The 22,676-nt window shown below is 47.1% G+C and overlaps 1 protein-coding gene across 1 annotated transcript in view; it reads left to right on the top strand.

Moving 5' to 3' along the window:
• LOC311237240 (angiopoietin-1 receptor-like) overlaps positions 1 to 22,676 on the top strand; it is a gene marked incomplete at its 5' end in the record, with an annotated part of 126,356 nt that overhangs the window by 86,374 nt on the left and 17,306 nt on the right. The window contains 7 exons of the mRNA XM_084325047.1: positions 1,343 to 1,503; positions 2,929 to 3,145; positions 3,889 to 3,999; positions 9,364 to 9,554; positions 17,613 to 17,726; positions 19,066 to 19,136; positions 19,260 to 19,300. Of these exons, the coding sequence (XP_084181173.1) occupies positions 1,343 to 1,503; positions 2,929 to 3,145; positions 3,889 to 3,999; positions 9,364 to 9,554; positions 17,613 to 17,726; positions 19,066 to 19,136; positions 19,260 to 19,300 (906 nt within the window). The remainder of the gene's footprint in view (positions 1 to 1,342; positions 1,504 to 2,928; positions 3,146 to 3,888; positions 4,000 to 9,363; positions 9,555 to 17,612; positions 17,727 to 19,065; positions 19,137 to 19,259; positions 19,301 to 22,676) is intronic.

Below are 22,676 nucleotides of genomic sequence, written 5' to 3'. Positions count from 1 at the left end.
GGAACCAAATAAAATATTCAAATGTGTGTGTCTGTGTGTGCGTGTGTGTGTGTGTGCGTGTGTGTGTGTGTGCGTGTGTGTGTGTGTGTGTATTTGCCTGTCTTGATTGCTGGCCTCTGTTGACGTGACAAATAAAACATTTAAAAATGTAAATGTAAAATGTGTAACAGGAACAATTCCTCCACAATGTCTACCTGTCTATGTTTGCCTGTTTAGTTTGAAGAGGATGTGTGTGAAGAGGATAGATTGATCCCTGATTTCACAACCATTTATTTTCTGTCTCCTTCCTTCCCTCCCTCATCCACTACATCCTTGTCCCCTCCGATATATCCTTATCCACTCTCTCTTCTTCCTTATATCTCTTTTAATATGTCTTTGTTCTCTTTCACCTGTTCTTCCCTCCCCTGCTCACTGGTTCTCCTCCTCCCGTGTTCTCTCTTCATATCTTTCTCTTTATTTCCCCCTTCGCTCCATCCCCCTCTCCCCCCCACTCCTCTCCCCTCCCTATCCTCTATCCTTCTCCCTCCTTCTCTCCCTCCTCTTCTCCCCCCTCCCTCCCTCCCATCGCTCCCTCTCTCCCATTTCTCCCTCTCTCCCTCCCCATCTCTCGCCTTCTCCCTACTTTCCATCTCTCCCCCTCTCCCTCCCTCCCTCCCATTTCTCCCTCTCTCCCCCCTCCCTCTCTTCCTCCCTCTCTCCCTCCCTCTCTCTCCCCCTTCCTCTCTCCCTCCCTCCCTCCCTCCTTCTCTTCTCTTCTCCCTCCTACCTCTCCCTTCTCTCTCTCCTTTTCTCCCTCCCCCTCTCCCCACTCTTCTCCCCTCCATATCTTCTATCCCCCCTCTCTCCCATTCTCCATCCCCCTCTCTCCCCTTCTCCCTACTTCCCATCTCCCTCCCTCCCTCTCTCCTCCCTCCCTCCCTCTCTCCATCTCTCCTCCCTCCCTCCCTCTCTCCTTCCCTCCCTCTCTCCTCCCTCCCTGCCTCCCTCCCTCCCCTCTCCCTCCCTCCCCCCTCCCTCCCTCCCTCCCTCCCTCCCTCCCTCCCTCCCTCCCTCCCTCCCTCCCTCCCTCCCTCCCTCCCTCCCTCCCTGCCTCCCTCTCTCCCACCCTCACCCCTCCCTCCCTCCCTCCCTCCCTCCCTCCCTCCCTGCCTCCCTCCCTCCCTCCCTCCCTCCCTCCCTCCCTGCCTCCCTGCCTCCCTCTCTCCCACCCTCACCCTTCCCTCCCTCCCTCCCTCCCTCCCTCCCTCCCTCCCTCCCTCCCTCCCTCCCTCCCTCCCTCCCTCCCTCCCTCCCTCCCTCCCTCCCTCCCTCCCTCCCTCCCTCCCTCCTTCCCTCTCTCCAGGTCTCTCTACTCTGGGTGGTGAGGGCAGCATGCTGTTCTTTGCCATCCTGGGTTCAGCAGGTATGACCTGCATCACCATCCTCCTGGCCTTCTGCATCGTCCTGCAGCTGAAGAGAGCCACCTTCCAGAGGAGGATGGTCCAAGCCTTCCAGAATATAGTGGTGGGTTCATTACCTTTTAACGCCACGTTGAATATTGTTCATAGAATAATAAGAGTGAGTTTACCGGCCCAGCAGAAATAGAGCATGTTTTGCACCACTGTTTAAGCCCATGCAAGCCCGTACTGTGTACCACAACACAGGTGTCCCACAGACTCTCAGAGGCACCCGCAGCTTAACCCTTTCACTGCCACACGACAGAAGGTCAACCCTTTACGATCACACAACCGACGGTCTGTCGTGTGGCAGTGAAAGGGTTAACCTTCTGTGTATTGTCGCAGTGAAAGGGTTAACCATTTGGTAGTGCGGCAGTGAAAGGGTTAAAGACCCTCAGTTGCAAAATTACAACATCACTTTTAGCTTTTAGCTATTTAAAGAAAAGTCTGTAAATGTTTATTTTTTATTTTCTGATCACATTTACATAGTCAATGGGTCCTGTTGTTCAGCCTCACAATGCTATTGGATGGTAAATGTGTTTATAGGTCCCACATTCTGGCCTCTGAAGTTGATAATGTCAATTTAATTTGGGCCTCACAGGGTTGCTGAATAGATGACAAGCAGCCTCTGGTTGGCTGGGTGGTTTTGCACATTGTGTGCATTTATGTTTGTTTTTGTTGTCAACGTTGAAACCATCTATCGACCACACTGTATTCACATGGCAACCATTTTGCTCTTACGTCATGCAAGGAATCACATCCTGAGCAGCATGACATAAGAGCCAAACGGCTGCGAATTTGGTCAATAGCCTCTCCCTGCCTAACCTGCTCTGACCTGGGGCTTGAACCTGTATCTTGAGTTGAGTTTATTTTATCTCGAACAATCAACCATATAAAAAAACACAATAAAAATGCTAAACTAATGACCTTTTTTTTTTTAAATGAAATCTTACATTCTTCATTAAATGATAAAGAAATGAGTTCGAGAAGCAAATGCGTCTCTAGTCCTGCCCCTTCCTCACAATATCATACATAAAACAAGATCTCTTACAAACCTAAAATAACAAACAAAATAAACATCAATAAAAAAATAACACAAATGTTAGCAGAAATAAAAATATATAAAATAACAATTTTAGAGCTCCTCGTTTTTGTGAGAGTTTTCCTATATCTATTTTTGAACTGTACAATGTTCTTGCTCATTTTTGTTTCTTTATCTAAGCCATTCCACAGGATCACACCACCAACTGAAACACTCAACCCTTTAAGAGTAGTGCGGACATGGGGTTGTTTTAAATGTATAATTCCTTCTTAAATCATATTTTCCCTCTCGATCCCTAAATATTTTTTGAATAATACCCGGCAGTACATTATTCCTTGCTTTGAACATAATTTGTGCCGTTTTTGAATTTCACTATGTCCATACATTTCAATGTTTGTGTCTTTAAAAATAAATGACCAGTATGCTCTCTTCACCGGCTCCGCTTCCCAGAGAGAGGAGCCTGCGGTTCAGTTCAGCACCAGTGCCATGAACCCCCCCAACAAGAAGCTCACCAGGAGCCCGGAGCCCAGCCTGGCCTACCCCACCCTGGAGTGGAGCGACATCAAGTTCCAGGACGTCATTGGCGAGGGCAACTTCGGCCAGGTCCTGAAGGCCCGCATCAAGAAGGACGGGCTGAGGATGGACGCCGCCATCAAGCGCATGAAGGGTAGGGGGCCTGCTCCTTCTGTAGGGGTTCTCAACGTTTTTCATACCGTGACAACATTTTATTTAGGAATTTCTTTGCGGACCCCACACTTAATAATATTGTATCGCATAATTTCAACGTGGAATAAAGAAATATCAAAATAAAAGCACACGTTGTTGAACTTGATCATGCATATTTATTAGATCATGTAATTACAGCACTATGTTATCAATACACATTTATAAAATGAGGCATATTTAGCCAAAATATGTTGCCAGAACATTAAAAAAATAAACAATAATAATAATAAATAAAATAATTATAATTTTATTTTACTTTCCAATCCGCTGTCACCTACCTGTTTGAGAACCACTGATCTACCAATTAGCCAAAGGGGAATCCCCCCCTGGTCACGGGGGATATTAGTCTTACTAGGCTTCAGACCAAGAGAGATATCAGGCTTACTAGGTTTCAGACCAAGGGGGATATTAGTCTTACTAGGCTTCAGACCAAGAGAGATATTAGTCTTACTAGGCTTCAGACCAAGGGAGATATTAGTCTTACTAGGCTTCAGGTCAAGGGAGATACTAGTCTTACTAGGCTTCAGGTCAAGGGAGATATTAGTCTTACTAGGCTTCAGACCTTGGTCAAATGAGCTATGTTAAAAATTAGATTGTTCATGGAGACATAGTCAAATGTCTCTCTGTGTGTGCATGTGTGTGTGTGTGTGTGTGTGTGTGTGTGTGTGTGTGTGTGTGTCCCAGAGTATGCCTCTAAAGATGACCACCGTGACTTCGCTGGAGAGTTGGAGGTGCTGTGTAAGCTGGGGCACCACCCCAACATCATCAACCTACTGGGGGCCTGTGAACACAGAGGTACTCAAGTTTCAAGTTTCAAGTTTCTTTAATAGTTGTCATACAGAAGTACAGAATACTTTCATACAAAATGCTTCTTACTGTTTCGCTCCAGAGACTGTGCTAAGACAAGATAGTATCGAATAACATCAAATAACATAGTATAGCATGTAATTTAGAAGAAGAAAATGAGGTCACAGTGTTAGGTATAGACATATGTACAATGTTCTGAGTTACCATATAATATACAATACTATGCAGTGTACTAATGTACAGTACTATATAGTGCAAAGCAGAAATGGGATGAGGTACAATTTAGGTACAATTTACAGTAAGGTGTACGAGTTGTAGTGCAATCCTTCATCAATAAATATAAAGTGTGGGGAGTGGGTGCTACAGTGTGTTTGTTTAAAGTGGGTGTGTGCTATAAAGTGTGTGGAGTGGGTGCTACAGTGTGTTTGTTTAAAGTGAGTGTGTGCGTGTGGATGTGTGTGCTATGTGCGTTTTGGTGGTTGTTGTTGTGTAGTGTTCATTGTTCGTTTAGCAGCCTGATGGCCTGGGGATAGAAGCTTCTTCTGAGTCTTTCTGTGCTCGCCTTGAGACTCCGGTATCGCTTGCCTGACCGCAGCAGTTCAAAGAGGCAGTTGTTCGGGTGACTGGAGTCTTTAATGATTCTCTTAGCCTTGCCCTTGCAACGCTTGTTGTAAATGTTCTGGAGGGTGGGGAGCCCCCCTCCAATTGTGCGTTCGGCTGAACGTGTCACTCTTTGTAGTCTGCTTCGGTCTTGTGCAGTGCTATTCCCAAACCAGGAGGTGATGTTGCCAGTCAAGATGCTCTCTATTGTACATGAGTAGAAGTTCTTAAGGATCTTCTGACTGACTTGGAACTTCCTTAGGCGCCTGAGGAAGTAGAGGCGTTGTCGTGCCTTCTTCACAACACTGTCAATGTGTGTGGTCCATGTCAAGTCCTCGGATATGTAGGCTCCGAGGTACTTAAAGCTGTTGACTCTCTCAACCGGTGCCCCGTCGATGCTGAGGGGGCTGTAGTCCTTGACCCCCGACCTCCTGAAGTCCACAATCATCTCCTTTGTTTTGCTGACGTTCAGGGAGAGGCTGTTTTCCTGGCACCATCCCGCCAGGACCTTGACCTCTTCCAGGTAGGCCCTCTCGTCGTTGGCAGAGATCAGGCCCACCACCACTGTGTCGTCAGCAAATTTGATGATTGTATTGCTACTCCGCTGAGCCACACAGTCGTGTGTGTACAGGGAGTAGAGGAGGGGACTCAGAACACAGCCCTGGGGGGCCCCTATGTTGAGGGTGATGGATGAGGAGGTGCAGTTGCCTGCTCTCACCACCTGGGGTCTGCCAGTCAGGAAGTCCAAGACCCACTGGCAGAGGTCATAGTTCAAGCCCAGGTCCCTGAGCTTGGCTATGAGTATGGAGGGGACTATGGTATTGAATGCCGAGCTGTAGTCGATGAATAGCATTCTCACATAGTTCCCCTGCCTCTTGTCCAGGTGTGATGCTGCTGTGTGCAGCACATGGGCTATGGCGTCCTCCGTGGACCTGTTGGGGCGGTATGCAAATTGCAGGGGGTCCATGTTGATGGGGAGGGAGGAGCAGATGTAGCCCTTTACTAGCTTCTCAAAGCACTTCATGGCTATGGAGGTGAGAGCTACAGGGCGGTAGTCGTTGAGGCAAGCAGGCTTGGATTTTTTGGGTACAGGGATAATAGTGGACTTCTTCAGGCAGGTGGGGATGACAGCCTGTTCTAAGGACAGGTTAAATATGTCAGTGAATACTGGGGCCAGTTGGTCGGCACAGACTTTTAGGACGCGGCCGGGGATGCCGTCCGGACCTGCTGCCTTCCTGATATTCACTTTTTTAAAGGTCCGCCTCACCTCATGCTCTGTTACCCTGAACACTGCGTCTCCATCAGCAGCCGACCCCCCCCCCCCATTGCCGTGGCTTGTGGGCTGGTGTTGTTATTACCAGCATCAAACCTCGCATAGAAGGTATTGAGGTCATTTGCTAAGGAGATGTCACTGTTCAGTTTGAGGGAGGCGCCTTTGTAGTCTGTCATCGTTTTGAGCCCCTGCCACATAGCTCTAGAGTCAGCTTGTTCAAACTGGAGTTCAATTTTATCCCTGTAGCGCCGTTTGGCCTCTGTCACTGTCCTCCTTACGTTGTGTCGCGCCACCTTGTGGTCATTCATGTTGCCTGCCACTAGGCCGTCGTTGTATGCTTTGGTGCGCTCTCTCAGAGCTTCACGGACGGATTTGTCTACCCAGGGTTTTTGATTTGGGTAAACTCTCATTTTGGTAGTGGGGATTGTTTCTTCCACCAAAGTACAAACATAGTCCAGCACTGCCTCCGTGTAGACATTAATGTTATCTGTGTCGCGGAACACGTTCCAGTCTGTGCAGTCAAACGCAGCCTGGAGCGTCTCCTCTGACGTCAAATCCCATTTCTGCACCTCTCGCGAGACTACAGGAGTACTTTTGATTCTCTGTTTGTACTTTGGTGAAAGAAAAATGGACGCGTGATCTGATTTACCAAAGCCACTATCAGAATGAGCCTTGTAGCCACCTTTAAATTGCGTGTAACAGTGATCTAGGATGTTACCGCCTCTGGTGTTGCAAGTCACATGCTGATAGAAGTCAGGTAATACCTTTCTCAGATTGGCGCTATTGAAATCACCCAGCACTAAAATGGCGGCGTTAACGTTCGCCGCTTGTATTCTATTTACCTCATCGTGGAGTCTGGAGAGCGCGACGTTGTTACTGGCTTGCGGTGGAATATACACTCCGATCAGGACGATCGCCGTTAACTCCCTCGGGAGGAAGAAAGGACGACACTTGATGGTTATATATTCCAGGTCTGGGCAGCAGTGGTTGGATAATTCCTTCACGTTAGTTGGATCGCTCCAATTGTTGTTAAACATGAAGGCGATACCTCCTCCACGTTGTTTGCCGGACTCTGCTGTACGATCCTTGCGGTGGATGAAGAAGTGTTCGGCTGGTTGAATTGCGTGATCTGGGACGTCCGGCGACAGCCACGTCTCGGTGAAGCAGAGAACGTTACAATCTCTAACGTCTCTTTGGTATTGAATCCTTGCTCGGATATCGTCCAGTTTATTGTCAATTGATTGTACATTGGCTAGCAATATACTGGGTAATATACTAGCAATATACTGGGTACTGTGTGTGTGTGTGTGTGTATGTGTGCGTGTGTGTGTGTGTGTGTGTGTGTGTGTGTGTGTGTGTGTGTGTGTGTGTGTGTGTGTGTGTGTGTGTGTGTGTGTGTGTGTGTGTGTGTGTGTAGGTGTGTGTGTGTGCCTGTGTGTGTGTGTGTGTGTGCCTGTGTGTGTGTGCCTGTGTGTGTGTGTGTGTGTGTGTCTTCATTCATTGACTTGTGTAACGTTATGTGCCTTTGTGTGCATGTCTGTGTTTGTCTGTGCCCTCCTAGCCCAGAAGTTCAATATGAAAGTTCAATATGAAAATATCAATCACCAAACAACACTGAATGATATTATCCACCGTCGTTGACCGAGTTCCATATACGGCACATATAACAACCTGTACTAGACCCCATACAAATAACACATACACATAATTATGCTAACTACCTATAATATACTTTATTTCACAATACCACGTTCCCCCATATTGTGTCAATATAGTGAACCAAACATATTCTCTTTACTTCTAAACTCATACACATCAAAGAACTTGTAGATGGTGGAGTCCTACAAGTTCCTTCGGGTACACCTAAACAAAAAACTGGACTGGTCGGACAACACTGAGGCCCTCTACAGGAAGAGAGCAGGTTGTTCTTCCGGAGGAGACTCAGGTCGTTAGACGTGTGCAACCGACTGCTGCTATCTTTCTCGGTTGTAGCCAGCGTCCTCTTTTTTGCTGTGGTGTGCTGGGGGGGGCAACATCAGCTCGAGGGACTCCAGCAAGCTGAACAAGCTGGTGAAGAAGGCTAGCTCAGTAGTGGGTGGTGAGCTGGATAATCTAGAGGTGGTGGCTGAGAGGAGGATGAGGACAAAACTAGAAGCCATCCTGGAGAACCCCTCTCACCCACTCTACGAGGAGCTAGCCAGAATGAAGAGCACGTTCAGCCAAAGACTCATCCCCTCCCCGACACACCACAAACCGCCTGGGCCGGTCCTTTATACCGGCAGCCATCAGGCTCTTCAACCAATGGCTCGGACGGCCGGCTCTGCTGCCACGAGAACCAACGGCGTCAGAACTCGAGAACAACTAGAGGGATGACTCCTATTGACCCTATTCTCACCACGTGCACTCATATCCATCCACCCATTCACCCGTATATCATTGGCATACTCCTTCACACTCATACCAGTCATTATTAGTCTTATTCTCTGTTATATAATTACGCATATTGTTTATACTGTAGTGTTCATAGTGTTAATTCTGTTCATACCGTGTCTTCAGTACTCATATTTATTTATTTGCTCATATTTATTTTTAATAGTCAGTCTCTGTCCTGCTATAATACTGCACTAGTGTTAATATGTCCACACAGCTCATAGTTTTCATATTGTTCATACTGTACATACTGAACCACTTCTGTTACCACTTTTGGTGCCACCACTGCTGCTATTGTTGTTGCTACCTACTTACTGTACCTTGTACTTGTATCTTGTATTTTGTACTTTTTATATTGTATATTTATATTATAGTATATTATCGGACTGTGAAGCTCTAAATCCCCCTCCCCATGCTGCTTTGACACCTGCATTTCCCCAAGGGGATTAATAAAGGATCATCTTATCTTATCATATGGTATTACTTTATTTATGTCTCAGGTCACCTCTATCTAGCCATAGAGTGCTATGCTCCTCATAGCAGCCTTCTTGTCTCTCTCAGGTCACCTCTATCTAGCCATAGAGTGCTATGCTCCTCATAGCAGCCTTCTTGTCTCTCTCAGGTTACCTCTATCTAGCCATAGAGTACTATGCTCCTCATAGCAGCCTTCTTGTCTCTCTCAGGTCACCTCTATCTAGCCATAGAGTACTATGCTCCTCATAGCAGCCTTCTTGTCTCTCTCAGGTCACCTCTATCTAGCCATAGAGTACTATGCTCCTCATAGCAGCCTTCTTGTCTCTCTCAGGTCACCTCTATCTAGCCATAGAGTACTATGCTCCTCATAGCAGCCTTCTTGTCTCTCTCAGGTCACCTCTATCTAGCCATAGAGTACTATGCTCCTCATAGCAGCCTTCTTGTCTCTCTCAGGTCACCTCTATCTAGCCATAGAGTACTATGCTCCTCATAGCAGCCTTCTTGTCTCTCTCAGGTCACCTCTATCTAGCCATAGAGTACTATGCTCCTCATAGCAGCCTTCTTGTCTCTCTCAGGTTACCTCTATCTAGCCATAGAGTATGCTCCTCATGGCAACCTTCTGGACTTCCTGAGGAAGAGCAGAGTTCTGGAGACTGACCCAGCATTTGCCATCGCCAACAGCACCGCCTCCACGCTCTCCTCACAGCAGCTACTGCAGTTTGCTGCTGACGTGGCCAGAGGCATGGACTACCTCAGCCAGAAGCAGGTAGGCAGGCGCGCATGTGTGTTTTGTTGAGGAATCCCTTTTGGTCGCCCCAAACAATAGCTTAGTTCACATCTAGCTGAGAGGCCAACGGCTACAGCCCCCACCCCTCTCTCTAAGATCAATTGTCTCCGCCTCTTCTTCAGTGTCTCCTAGCTGGCCAGAGGAGAGCACTCCTCTTCCTCAGTGTCTCCTAGCTGGCCAGAGGAGAGCACTCCTCTTCCTCAGTGTCTCCTAGCTGGCCAGAGGAGAGCACTCCTCTTCTTCAGTGTCTCCTATAGCTGATCAGAGGAGAGCACTCCTCTTCTTCAGTGTCTCCTAGCTGGCCAGAGGAGAGCACTCCTCTTCCTCAGTGTCTCCTAGTTGATCAGAGGAGAGCACTCCTCTTCCTCAGTGTCTCCTAGTTGATCAGAGGAGAGCACTCCTCTTCTTCAGTGTCCCCTAGCTGGCCAGAGGAGAGCACTCCTCTTCTTCAGTGTCCCCTAGTTGATCAGAGGAGAGCACTCCTCTTCTTCAGTGTCTCCTAGCTGGCCAGAGGAGAGCACTCCTCTTCTTCAGTGTCCCCTAGCTGGCCAGAGGAGAGCACTCCTCTTCTTCAGTGTCTCCTAGCTGGCCAGAGGAGAGCACTCCTCTTCTTCAGTGTCCCCTAGCTGGCCAGAGGAGAGCACTCCTCTTCTTCAGTGTCTCCTAGCTGGTCAGAGGAGAGCACTCCTCTTCTTCAGTGTCTCCTAGCTGGCCAGAGGAGAGCACTCCTCTTCTTCAGTGTCTCCTAGCTGGCCAGAGGAGAGCACTCCTCTAAGCCAAAGCTCATTTAACCCATGCAATTTATATGAATTGTTTTTACTATTTTGATCAGAAGAACAGAATTTTTCCTATTACACATTTAAAAAAAAAATTATTTGTCACGTAAACATACAGATTTTTTGTTATGAGCTCCATTGATGCAGCGCTTTCTGCCTAGGCCAAAACTACCTGTAGGACTGCAGTCAAAACTACCTGTAGGACTGCAGTCAAAACTACCTGTAGGACTGCTGTTAAAACTACCTGTAGGACTACAGTTAAAACTACCTGTAGGGGCGCCCCAGTGGCGAACCACATAGCGCGCTCAGCCGCGACACGGCCGACCCGGGTTGGACTCCCGAACCCGTCGTTATTTGCCGAATGTCTTCCCCCCACTCTGTCTCCCATTCCTCAATAAAGCGATAAAAAACCCAGCCAAAAAACAGTTAAAACTACCTGTAGGACTGCTGTTAAAACTACCTGTAGGACTGCTGTTAAAACTACCTGTAGGACTGCTGTTAAAACTACCTGTAAGACTGCTGTTAAAACTACCTGTAGGACTACAGTTAAAACGAAGGGTTATGTATATAACCCAGTTCTATGAGTTATGGTGCGCTCAGCACCTGTCTGCATATATCTCGCTTCAGCGTATATACACTGAATAAAAAATTCCACCATGTACCTTTACATGCCAGCATTCATCTGGCCACACCCCCATCCGCTTACCTACATAAGCAGGGGTGGGGCCACACACTCATCTCCTTCCCAACAAATTTCACCACAATGAAAAATCAAGGGCCGCAGCGGCGTCCAGGTGCTGAGCGCACCATAACTCATAGAACTGGGTTATATACATAACCCTTCGTTCTATGTCGTTATGGCTTTGCTCAGCACCTGTCTGCATAACAGGGGCTGAGCGGAGCCATAGCCCGACGAATGTACCCCGCTGAGGCCCCCCACAACCATCAGACCGGGGAGGACCGAGCCCCCCCGACCCTCCCTAATGGAGGATACCCCCCCTATTGGAGGTTCACGGGAGGGCGACGGATCCGACCGTGCGAAGAGGCACTCAAGCAACTCAACGTACAGGGTGAGCAGACCGTGGCTTGACCCCACGACTACACACATGCACAACCCGCATGCCACCCGGGAACGAACGGAAGGAACAACCTCGTTACTGCCCCCAGAAATCACGGGGTCAAGAGCAAACCCAACCCCGTGGCAAGGCCGTAGCAGCGGAGCGCGAAGGAAGACCCAGACCCACTGAAGGGACTGGATCCCCTGGAAAACGGGGGCCCGGAGTGGTCAATGACGCCAGGCATCAAGACCCCACCAGGTGGTCACTTAGTGACACTGCCCCCCACATCGCCAGCGTATTCGGATAAGGCCCCTCCAAGAGCGGGCCCTTTCCCCCCAATAGCACACCGCCTGGCACACTGACCCTGCAGAACAGGCAGTCAGCATGGCCGTAAGCACACAAAAAAGGCTAACCAACGGAAGCAGGCAGCGCACCGGGGAAACCAGGCAACAGGCTGTAACCTGAGCCTGGAGCACTGCGGACGAGACAGGCGCCAAAGGAGTCAGCTGAAAACAGCCCCCCCGGCGGAAGGGGCGTATGCTGGCGTTGTTGCATGACAAAGCCTCCATTAAAAAAGAAAACACCCAGAGGGGTCGAGGCAGAGAAGGCTGACATGATTGGCAGACGTCATGAACGTGCAGGGGCACACTCAACCGGGTAACCCGGGAGTTGACTCTGCTCCAACACACCAGGGAATCAACCACCCTCTCTGTACAGACGGTAATTGTTCCTATAACCCCTCAAGAAAAAACTCCAAAACACACCTGCGGGCATACACTGGCTATACCGCAGTACAAGTGTTTCAGTTTTCAAAAAAGGGTTATCCCAGGCCTACGGTATCAACGAAACTTTACTTCGGACCGGGCCCGGCGGCACGGGAAGCACCGGGTTACCAGAGGAGGTCCAAGACCACCCCAACAGCCCCCTCTTCGCCACGCGTGAGAGAGGAGCGAAAAGAATGGAGAACCAGCCCTAAGCACACCGCACTTGGTATTCCCAGGCGGTCTCCCAACCAAGTACTAACCAGGGCCGAGCCTGCGTAGCGTCCGAGATCGAACGAGATCGGGCGTGTACAGGTTGGTATGGCCGTAAGCCATTACGATAGTGCAGAGTACAATATGTACCCAACAAAGGGTCTCCATAGCGCCTAACCCTGTGACACCCGGACCGACCCGACATTTTTCCCCCCGAAAAAAGCACAAGTCCCTCAAGGTACCAGAACAGCAGATCTGCATCCCCGGCGGACAACGGGTTAACTGACCCGGACCAGCGCAACCAGACCAGTCCCATGTCCTAACCACGCCGACATGCCCACTCCAGAAGAGGGGGTAGGTATGCATGTCGATCTAAAACATGAAAAGAGGGCGCCACCCAGATGGTCCCATTTGGACCGTGCTCAGTGGCCCACCCCAAGGGCGTGAGACCCCTCTACCTATGTTTAGATATATTCCGTTAACATCCCCCAGATATGAACGAGAATTCATCGAGACAACCTAGTAAACTGGCGCTCGGAAGAGACAAAACTCCATCCCAGTTGCCCTATAAAAACGCTGTTTTAACAAGCAACCAAGGCGCACTTAGCCCCTGTGTGATTCTTTAACAGAAACACACCGAGCCAGCACTATGTATGCGTCGAGACCCAAACACATCAATGGATAGTCTAGCAAGACACCAAACATTGTTCCTCCAAGTCGCCTGGGAGAACGACACGGAGCCGTCGTGCTTCATGTACCTTCCTCTTTTTATTCAAAAAAGAAAGAAACACAGACTGACATGAATCCCATGTGACGCAGCTGAGGGTAAAACTGTTTACATTTTTACATCCCACCATCCTCGCCATAGGGAGGAGACGGAAATCCCCAGAGAGACTTCCCACGCGAGCTGTATAGATTGAAAAGAATATATTGCAACATTGAGCTATGTAAAATTTGGGTTAGGGCTCTCCGAGGAGGAGGCACTGAACCAATACACACTCAATAATCGAATTGAATCGAATACACACACAATAGAGCAGGACTCCTTTTTGAAGTTCTACTCACCTTGACAATCTGAGGAGGAGGCTCTGAACTCTGAGGAGGCTCCCTCACAGGGTCCTAACTCACAGAAGGCCCGAGGAGGAGCTTCGTGAGGAGGAGCTCTGACAACTCCCTGAAACAGATCCATCACACGGACCTGAACAACTCACGGAAGTCTTACCAACAGAGATGCGCACAGTGACGTACTCTATGGCGGGGGAATTTCTGCGGTGCACACGCCCAATCTTCCAGGGCGTGGGACCAGGAAACCCCCCCCCCCCTCTTACCCTGTAACGTGCCAAACAGCAACGTGACAGGAACCTTGAAGGACAGGATGTTTTAACCCCTGACCAATCAAAAAGGGGAGGAAAGGATTACCAGTTCACCCCTTTACGACCCCACACCCATGATACGATGTAATGACAAAAAAGAACATAACACAGTCATAGTCAGCTACATGAAGTGTCTAACAGCTTCACACAGCTCATGTGCTAACCTGCTATCTGATTTTTAATAAGGAAAAAACACAGAATAGAGAGGGCCCCTTTAAGAGCCCCGGTACCAGACTTACACATGTGCTTCTGTGGCCAACCTAACCCAGTTGTAGATCACAAGCACACAACCCTTCATCACAACAAAAAATGGCAAGTACACTCTTGCTACAGAGGAACGCCGTTTTTCATAACGAGAGAATACAGAATCCTCGATTAGTATCGGCCACAGGCCTTGCTAAGCACACACGAAAAGCGACCAAACAATCTTTTCTTTAGGGAAATATAGTTTCTCAAGCGGTTAGCACAACCCCAGCAACTAAGCTAAGGGTTACATCGTATCCCCACAAACACAGTGACACAATATATTGTAAACAACATGTCTGAGAGGAGGGTGGGGAAGCCCCAGGGAAACCGGGGGGATCACCCCTCCTACCTTACCCTTGATACGGCCCAGTTGAACAGGTAACCCTGTTAATACGTGAACACACTGTTCATTGTCATTACAGGCTGAGAAAAGAATTCATTCTTCACTCATATGTCACTAAGCATAGCTTTATAGGTTAATTAACCCCCTTAGTTGTGAGTTCACGGTACCTGAACACACATGATGTTCTCAACACAACTAACCAGATAATTTTTACACATGTAAAACAACAACCCGATTTGTATGGAGAGAGAAGCTATACCAGTGACAAGACAATTCACACACAACACGCGTCGTATCCTAAATGAATTTCAGCAACACCCGTTTTGGAAAACATCGTTATTACAAAACATTTAGAACAAGGAAGAAGAAGTGTTTAAGGTCCGGTCGGGACCTACCTACCGTGAGCGCAGGCCAAGCGAACTGCAGTCTGGCTAACGGGACACCGACGTTAAACACAGCATTCCTGTGTTGACGACGAGGGCAGCGTCGCTGCGCCACCCAGCCGCTACGGTTCTCCATGTTGACGCAGTCCTCGCCGGCCGGGCTCCCGGTAGGTTCGACTAACATCCTCTGTCAAAGATGACGTCGTAGTCAGAGTGTTTAAGGCATGTTATAGTCACAGAAAACGTTCAACAGTGTAGCATTAAGCTAACAGCCGTTCGGCTGATAGCAACAAGCTAACGTATACCAGCCTGGTAAACACAGCGAGCTAACGCCGCAGCTAACAGCTGCGCAGCTAACTTAATACACAACGCCGTCAGAGTACACCGGTCACACTAACACAGTAGTCCACAACTAGCACGCAAGCTAAGCAGCTATCACCTGAACTGCATACAATGACATAACAAGCCACACTTCAGACAGGCCGCTGTCCCAATCCCTCCCCTAACAGGGAAAAGAAAAAGAAATGTCAGAACACAGTTGTCAACGGTGATCCAGACATACACGGGGCCCTTTGAGCATGGAACTTCCGATAAAGAAGATCCTATGCCCACATTTCCTCGTTAGGGTATACTTCCATTTGTATATGAAAGATGGGGCCTGCACGGGACAGAGAAGCATCCGCTCTAGAATCCCGGGATCACCAGGACCTAGCGCAACCCACTAGATTAGCCATCATGGGCGTCAGACCAAGATCCCCCGACCGCCGTTTAAGCCGAGCAGAGGACCCTAGCCTGGAGTCGGCGCTTCGTAAATTGTTAGCTAACCCCCAGAGCATCAACAACAGCCAGAGCTCGCAAGCAAAACAGTACGTACCCAACCTGGAAACCACCGCTTCTCACAACAGTCGGTGCGTCCTACAGTCCAACTGTGTTGCTGGAGGGCAACCCCATCCAGCCGCAGCAAGGAGGATTGTAGTTGGGAGGCATGTCAGCGGCGTGAGCTCCTAATACGAAAAAGCCGTTGAAGGTCGGAATGAACCAGACACTCCAGTAACAAAGACAATATCGCCGTATTTTCTCGAAAATAGTGAGAGAGAAAATAAAGATGATGTCAACGTATCTCCTTGTTCTTCCTTTCCTCAGACTAAATATTTGTCTCCACGTCAAGTGGGCATGTGAGCAGCACTTAGCTTGTGATGAAATTTGATAAGGAGATGAGTGTGTGGCCCCACCCCTGCTTATGTAGATAAGCGGATGAGGGTGTGGCCAGATGAATGCTGGCATGTAAAGGTACATGGTGGAATTTTTTATTCAGTGTATATACGCTGAAGCGAGATATATGCAGACAGGTGCTGAGCAAAGCCATAACGACATAGAACTACCTGTAGGACTACAGTTAAAACTACCTGTAGGACTGCTGTTAAAACTACCTGTAGGACTGCTGTTAAAACTACCTGTAGGACTACTGTTGAAACTACCTGTAGGACTGCTGTTAAAACTACCTGTAGGACTGCAAACTACCTGTAGGACTGCTGTTAAAACTACCTGTAGGACTACAGTTAAAACTACCTGTAGGACTGCTGTTAAAACTACCTGTAGGACTGCTGTTAAAACTACCTGTAGGACTGCTGTTAAAACTACCTGTAGGACTGCTGTTAAAACTACCTGTAGGACTACAGTTAAAACTACCTGTAGGACTGCTGTTAAAACTACCTGTAGGACTGCTGTTAAAACTACCTGTAGGACTACAGTTAAAACTACCTGTAGGACTACAGTTAAAACGACCTGTAGGACTACTGTTAAAACTACCTGTAGGACTACAGTTAAAACTACCTGTAGGACTGCTGTTAAAACTACCTGTAGGACTGCTGTTAAAACTACCTGTAGGACTGCTGTTAACACTACCTGTAGGACTGCTGTTAAAACTACCTGTAGGACTGCTGTTAAAACTACCTGTAGGACTGCCCTGTTTCTTCGTTTGGACCCACGGAAATATAAGGAATCATATTTGTAAAGTCATACCTCAAATGAGAGAAAGAAAAAGGCAGGTGTTTCTCTCTGCTGCTCCATGTCGAGCAAGGTCTCTCTATTTCAGAACCAACCCGAGACGCACAGCGCGCTCCCCGCCTCTCCTCTCCGTTACTGCACCAAGAGCAGCCTTTACTTACACCAATACCAGGAATATGATTAATATTATAGATATAATTTAGCTGTTCAAAGGTTGTCATGAGTTGTCATGGGTTTTCCTCGCATGACAAATTTAAATGCAGCTACTGGTAAATGGAGATAGTGAATAAAACGTGCATTGCGATGCTTTCCAGACACATAAGAATCTACTGAAGGTGGACACGACCAGGTCCGGACCTAGCACATTTTGGTGCCCTAGGCAAGCTTCACCCCTGGCGCCCCCCCCCCCCCCCCCCCCCACCGAATAAATGTTATGTTAGACACTTTTTTTTTATGTCAAAATATTGGTTGCCGATATAGAAGGGGGTGCAACAATGTCTGCCCAGCAAAAAAAAAAAAACAATAGTAATAATATATATATATATATATATATATATATATATATATATATATATATATATATATATATATATATATATATATATATATATTTTTTTTTTTCTTTTATTATTGTTATTATTTTTAGCTGGATGCCGTTTTTGGCGCCCCCCTTTGGGTGGCGCTCTAGGCAACCGCTTATGTCGCCTATAGGAAGCTCCGCCCCTGGGCATGATGTTCGTGTCAGTCTAACGATGAGACGCAGAGAACGATGTTAAAGACAACGCAGTTTACCTCGCTGTGACACGTCACAAAGGTCCACTGTCTCACTGAAAAGTGATTGTTGTGTCTTCCTCTCTCTTCTTCTTCTTCTCTCCAGTTCATCCACAGAGACCTGGCAGCCCGGAACATCCTGGTGGGAGAGAACTACACAGCCAAAATAGCCGACTTTGGCCTGTCCAGAGGACAAGAGGTCTATGTGAAGAAGACAATGGTATTATTTCTCTACAAATACACTGCTTTATTATGACCCTGTGCAGCACGGAATGCATTCATTACTTTAAGCTACACTGACTCAAATGAGGATGATTTACCATTTGCTGTGTAGAAGCATAATATTAGATTAGATTAGATTCAAATGTCTTGTTGTCTTGAATGACTGTATATATTTGCTGTAAATATAAGAATATAAATGTAAATATGCGGTATATAGAGCACTGTTGTATATACTGTATGTATGCTCTCTACACATGCTCTATTTTTTACGCTGATCATTTTGGAGTTGTGCCACGGATAAATGATCTACGTGTAAAGATGGATATGTGAATTCTGTAGATACCGATCTGATTCCGTCACGATACCAAAATGTTTACTTTGATACCGATACCAGCCTAAGTATCACGATGCCAGTTCTAAAACGATACCATGGCAAAAATCTAAAATATCAGGAAAAGTAATGGAATATATTAGATGACATGGAATATTTTTTTAGAAACAGTGACGACACTGTTGACACGTCCACTACACAAAGCGTGCGCTCTCTCTCACACAAACACACACGCACGCACGCACGCACAGCTCATCATTGGTAAAAAAAAATTATTTTAAATCTTTATTTCGAACATGTAAATAAATACAAACAATAGAAAATCAAAACAAATCATTGATCTAAAGAAATTAAATGAAAAATATTTAAAAAAAGCAAAACATAACTCAATTTACATGTTCGAAAAGGAGTAGGAAGAAGTATAGGCCTACACTTATTTAATCCTACCCCTTTTCCACTACTCAAATGAGTGTATATCTTATATATCTTCCACTATAAAGCATTACTTGGACTGTTACCTCTATATCTCTGTACACACCTTACCATTGCGTCAAACTCTTCCTACAGGTTGCGTTCTCAGGACTTTCTATCCACCTCAGTCCCACGGGTTCGCAGTTCGCACTGAGTTTGGGAACAGAGCTTGTACTCTGCTCCGTTTACCTGGAATGGACTTCAGAAATCTCTTAAACTCCAGGCTTTTATTACTTTGCACAGTTTTAAAACACTAATTACTGACCTTTTAATGACCGATATGAGAGTGTGCAAATACTTCTCAGGTTAAGCATTTGCTCTCCCGGGCTTTTGCTTGCTCTTTTTATCCTTATCTTTTTGTCCTTTGTCTATGTTAATTTACTGTCCTCTGTGGTTGTCTTGTTGTTGTTTTATGTTGTTCCAAAAAGAGCTCTTTGAGCTCAAGCTTCTTACCTACCTGGTGAAATAAAGGGTAAATAGTATTGGTGTATCGTGCGAAACCCTACTACCAACTCTGTTCCGCTCTGCTCTCCAGGGTCGTCTGCCGGTGCGATGGATGGCCATAGAGTCTCTCAACTACAGCGTCTACACCAGCAACAGTGACGTGTGAGTGAGCACCTCCGCTCTTCTCCTAAAGACCGCCAATGGTGTCAAAACCAAAAGCCTATTCCATCTACTGAGCGTGTCTGTGTTCACCATGTTTAATGTTGGTCTTGTCTTGTTCCCCAGATGGTCCTACGGGGTGCTGCTCTGGGAGATTGTCAGCTTAGGTTTGTATTCAAGCTAAAGATTTGATTTGATTTGATCTTTATCTCGAACATTTCCAACCATAAAACACACAAATTTGTAATAACAAAAAATAACAAAAAATAACAAAAAATAAATAAATAAAAATACAAATACAAATAAAGTAAAATATATCTTCCTAGACATGGAAGCAATAATCACCATAGCTCAAGACAAATGGTTTTGTTCGAGAAGGGACAGAAAGATCTGGTCCTGCCCCTTCCTTACAATTTTATTTTCATTATCTATTTTTATTTTATGTAATAAATTATCTTTCAATATAAAAAAAATAATATACCTATCCACTACAGCAAAAGAATAAATAAATAATTACAATAATACTAGTTCATGTTATTTTCAAGCTCCTCTAACTTATACTTTATACAAGACAAACCGAGCCCAGCAGTTCGTGGCACAAGAAACTACAGAATGTAAGCTTTTCAAATGAATATATTTGAAGAAGATATGATTATTTGAATCTAGTTAAACCTCAAGTCTCAAAGCAAAAAAAAAATAAAAAAAAATACAATCTAAGGTTTGGCTGCATATTTAACACCTTGGTGGTCAGGTACTGCCTTTTTTAAACAAAGTTTATACTAATAACTGTCAGCTGTTACAGTAAATATTAGGGTGTAACTGTGAGGGCTGGAGGAATTCTGCATGCTGCCCAACGAGGGGGCGTGCCGTTTTTCTGCCTCACGCACCTGAGATTGATCCACAATCAGCTCGTCGGGAGGATTCATATACGCTGACTCCCCTCCACTCCTTGTCGGGTCGTTCTTGTTACTACCATCTACTGCCGCGTCTCGGCGTGAGACGTCGTGCCACCCCTGTACAGACGCAGCGCTCAAAAATCAAACCAATTCTGCTGCTTGTCTGCTGCTTGTCTGCTGCTTGTTGCTGCTTGTGTGCCACTTAAGTCTAGCACTCAGGTGTTAATTTTCCGGGGCTGGTGGCTGGGTGAACAAATGGAGGGTACTTAACTTAAGTGCTTCCCCAGGGAGGGGGTCGGGGGCTACTGCCCTCAGACCCCCAAGATAATTTGTATATGGGCAGTCTGACTTGCCCGTGAGGAAGAAGATTCCTGGGTACTGTTTGCCTGTGTTCCAGAGGATTCCTGTTACTTTTTTCCTGCCTGTTCGCCCGTTAAAGGCACAGTGCCGCCTTTTTTTGTGTTATTGGACTTTAGTGTTTTTCCCCCCTTAAAGGCTCAGTGCCACTTTTTCTGTATAATAAATCATGCCCTTGTTTTGGCTAACTCTGATTACCTGTCTGTGTCGTGCAATTGGGGTCGCATTACAAACCATAACAGTAACAATGCATCGATCCTAAGGTCGAATCGCATCGAAACGAATCGAATCGTGGTCAAATGAAGAGATTTCATGATGCATTAAATCGTTGCCTGAAGAATCGTAATCAAATAGAATCGTTGTGGGGTCAAATATTTACACCCCTAGTAAATATGTTCTTAAACATTCAAACTGTGATAATATGGAGACATTTTAATAATAATAACCATTTCATATTTTCTCGCAATCTGACTTCCAGACATGAGTCTCTTAGCGCTGGGCCCGGTCACACAACATCCTGCCTTGTGGCCAAACCACTGATAATAATATTATTGCTATTATTCTGCGGTTTTGTGGACAATTCTATTCACAACACAATCTCTTTTCGCTGTTTTTTTGGTGACAGGTGGATCAATGTAGGGGAGGACATTTTCATAGTTAATTGTCATCTACTCTCTATAACACCAGAGATGCTCACCTATCTCGCTAGATGTTCCCTAGATGTTAACGCTTCCTTTGGTCAAACCTCCTTTCAATGTGCGGCTCCCAGCAGTTGGAACGAGATGCAAAAAGTGTAACTTTGAACATTTACAAATTGATCCCCCTCACTACTTTTAACCCTTTCACTACCACACTACAGAAGGTTAACCTTTCACTACCACAATACAAAGGTTAACCTTCTGTAGTGTGGTAGTGAAAGGTTAACCTTCTGTAGTGTGGTAGTGAAAGGTTAACCTTCTGTAGTGTGGTAGTGAAAGGTTAACCTTCTGTAGTCTGGTAGTGAAAGGTTAACCTTCTGTAGTGTGGTAGTGAAAGGTTAACCTTCTGTAGTGTGGTAGTGAAAGGTTAACCTTCTGTAGTGTGGTAGTGAAAGGGTTAACCGTCTGTAGTGTGGTAGTGAAAGGGTTAACCTTCTGTAGTGTGGTAGTGAAAGGGTTAACGTAAGGTTATTGATTGCACTGTACTTCACTTCGTGCACAAGCACTGAATAAAAAATTCCACCATGTACCTTTACATCCCAACATTCGTCTGACCACACCCCCTTCCGCTTACCTTCATAAGCAGGTGTGTGGTCACCTACTCGCCTCCCTCCCAAACTTTCACCACAAGGCGAGATCAAGGGCCGCAGCGGCGTCCAGGTGCTGAGCGCACCATAACTCACAGAACTGGGTTATATACATAACCTTACGTTCTGTGTCGTTATGGCTTCGCTCAGCACCTGATTGCACAACAGGGGCTAAGCGGGAGCCATAGCCCGACAAACGTACCCCGCTGAGGCCCCCCACAACCATCAGACCGGGGAGGACCGAGCCCCCCTGACCCTCCCTAATGGAGGATACCCCCCCTATTGGAGGTTCACGGGAGGGCGACGGATCCGACCGTGCGAAGAGGCACTCAAGCAACTCAACGCACAGGGTGAGCAGACCGTGGCTTGACCCCACGACTACACACACGCACAACCCGCATGCCACCCGGGAACGAACGGAAGGAACAACCTCGTTACTGCCCCCAAAATCACGGGATCAAGAGCAAACCCAACCCCGTGGCAAGGCCGTAGCAGCGGAGCGTGAAGGAAGACCCAGACCCACTGAAGGGACTGGATCCCCTGGAAAAAGGGGGCCCGGAGAGGTCAATGACGCCAGGCATCAAGACCCCACCAGGTGGTCACTTAGTGACACCGCGCCCCACATCGCCAGCGTATTCGGATAAGGCCCCTCCAAGAGCGGGCCCTTTCCCCCCAATAGCACACCGCCTGGCACACTGATCCTGCAGAACAGGCAGTCAGCATGGCCGTAAGCACTCAAAAGGTTAACCAACGGAAGCAGGCAGCACACCGGGGAAACCAGGCAACAGGCTGTAACCTGAGCCTGGAGCACTGCGGACGAGACAGGCGCCAAAGGAGTCAGCTGAAGGGGCGCATGCTGGCGCTGTTAATCACCATGATGAAGCCTCCATCAAAAAAAAACCACCCAGAGGGGTCGAGGCAGAGAAGGCTGACATGATTGGCAGACGTCATGAACGTGCAGGGGCACACTCAACCGGAGAACCCGGGAGTTGACACTGCTCCAAC

The sequence above is a fragment of the Notolepis coatsorum genome (assembly GCF_963971535.1).
Source record: "Notolepis coatsorum genome assembly, chromosome: 11".
NCBI lineage: Eukaryota > Metazoa > Chordata > Actinopteri > Aulopiformes > Paralepididae > Notolepis > Notolepis coatsorum.
The sequence above is the reverse complement of the archived record's forward strand: the minus strand, read 5'-3'. Positions and strand labels throughout refer to the sequence as shown.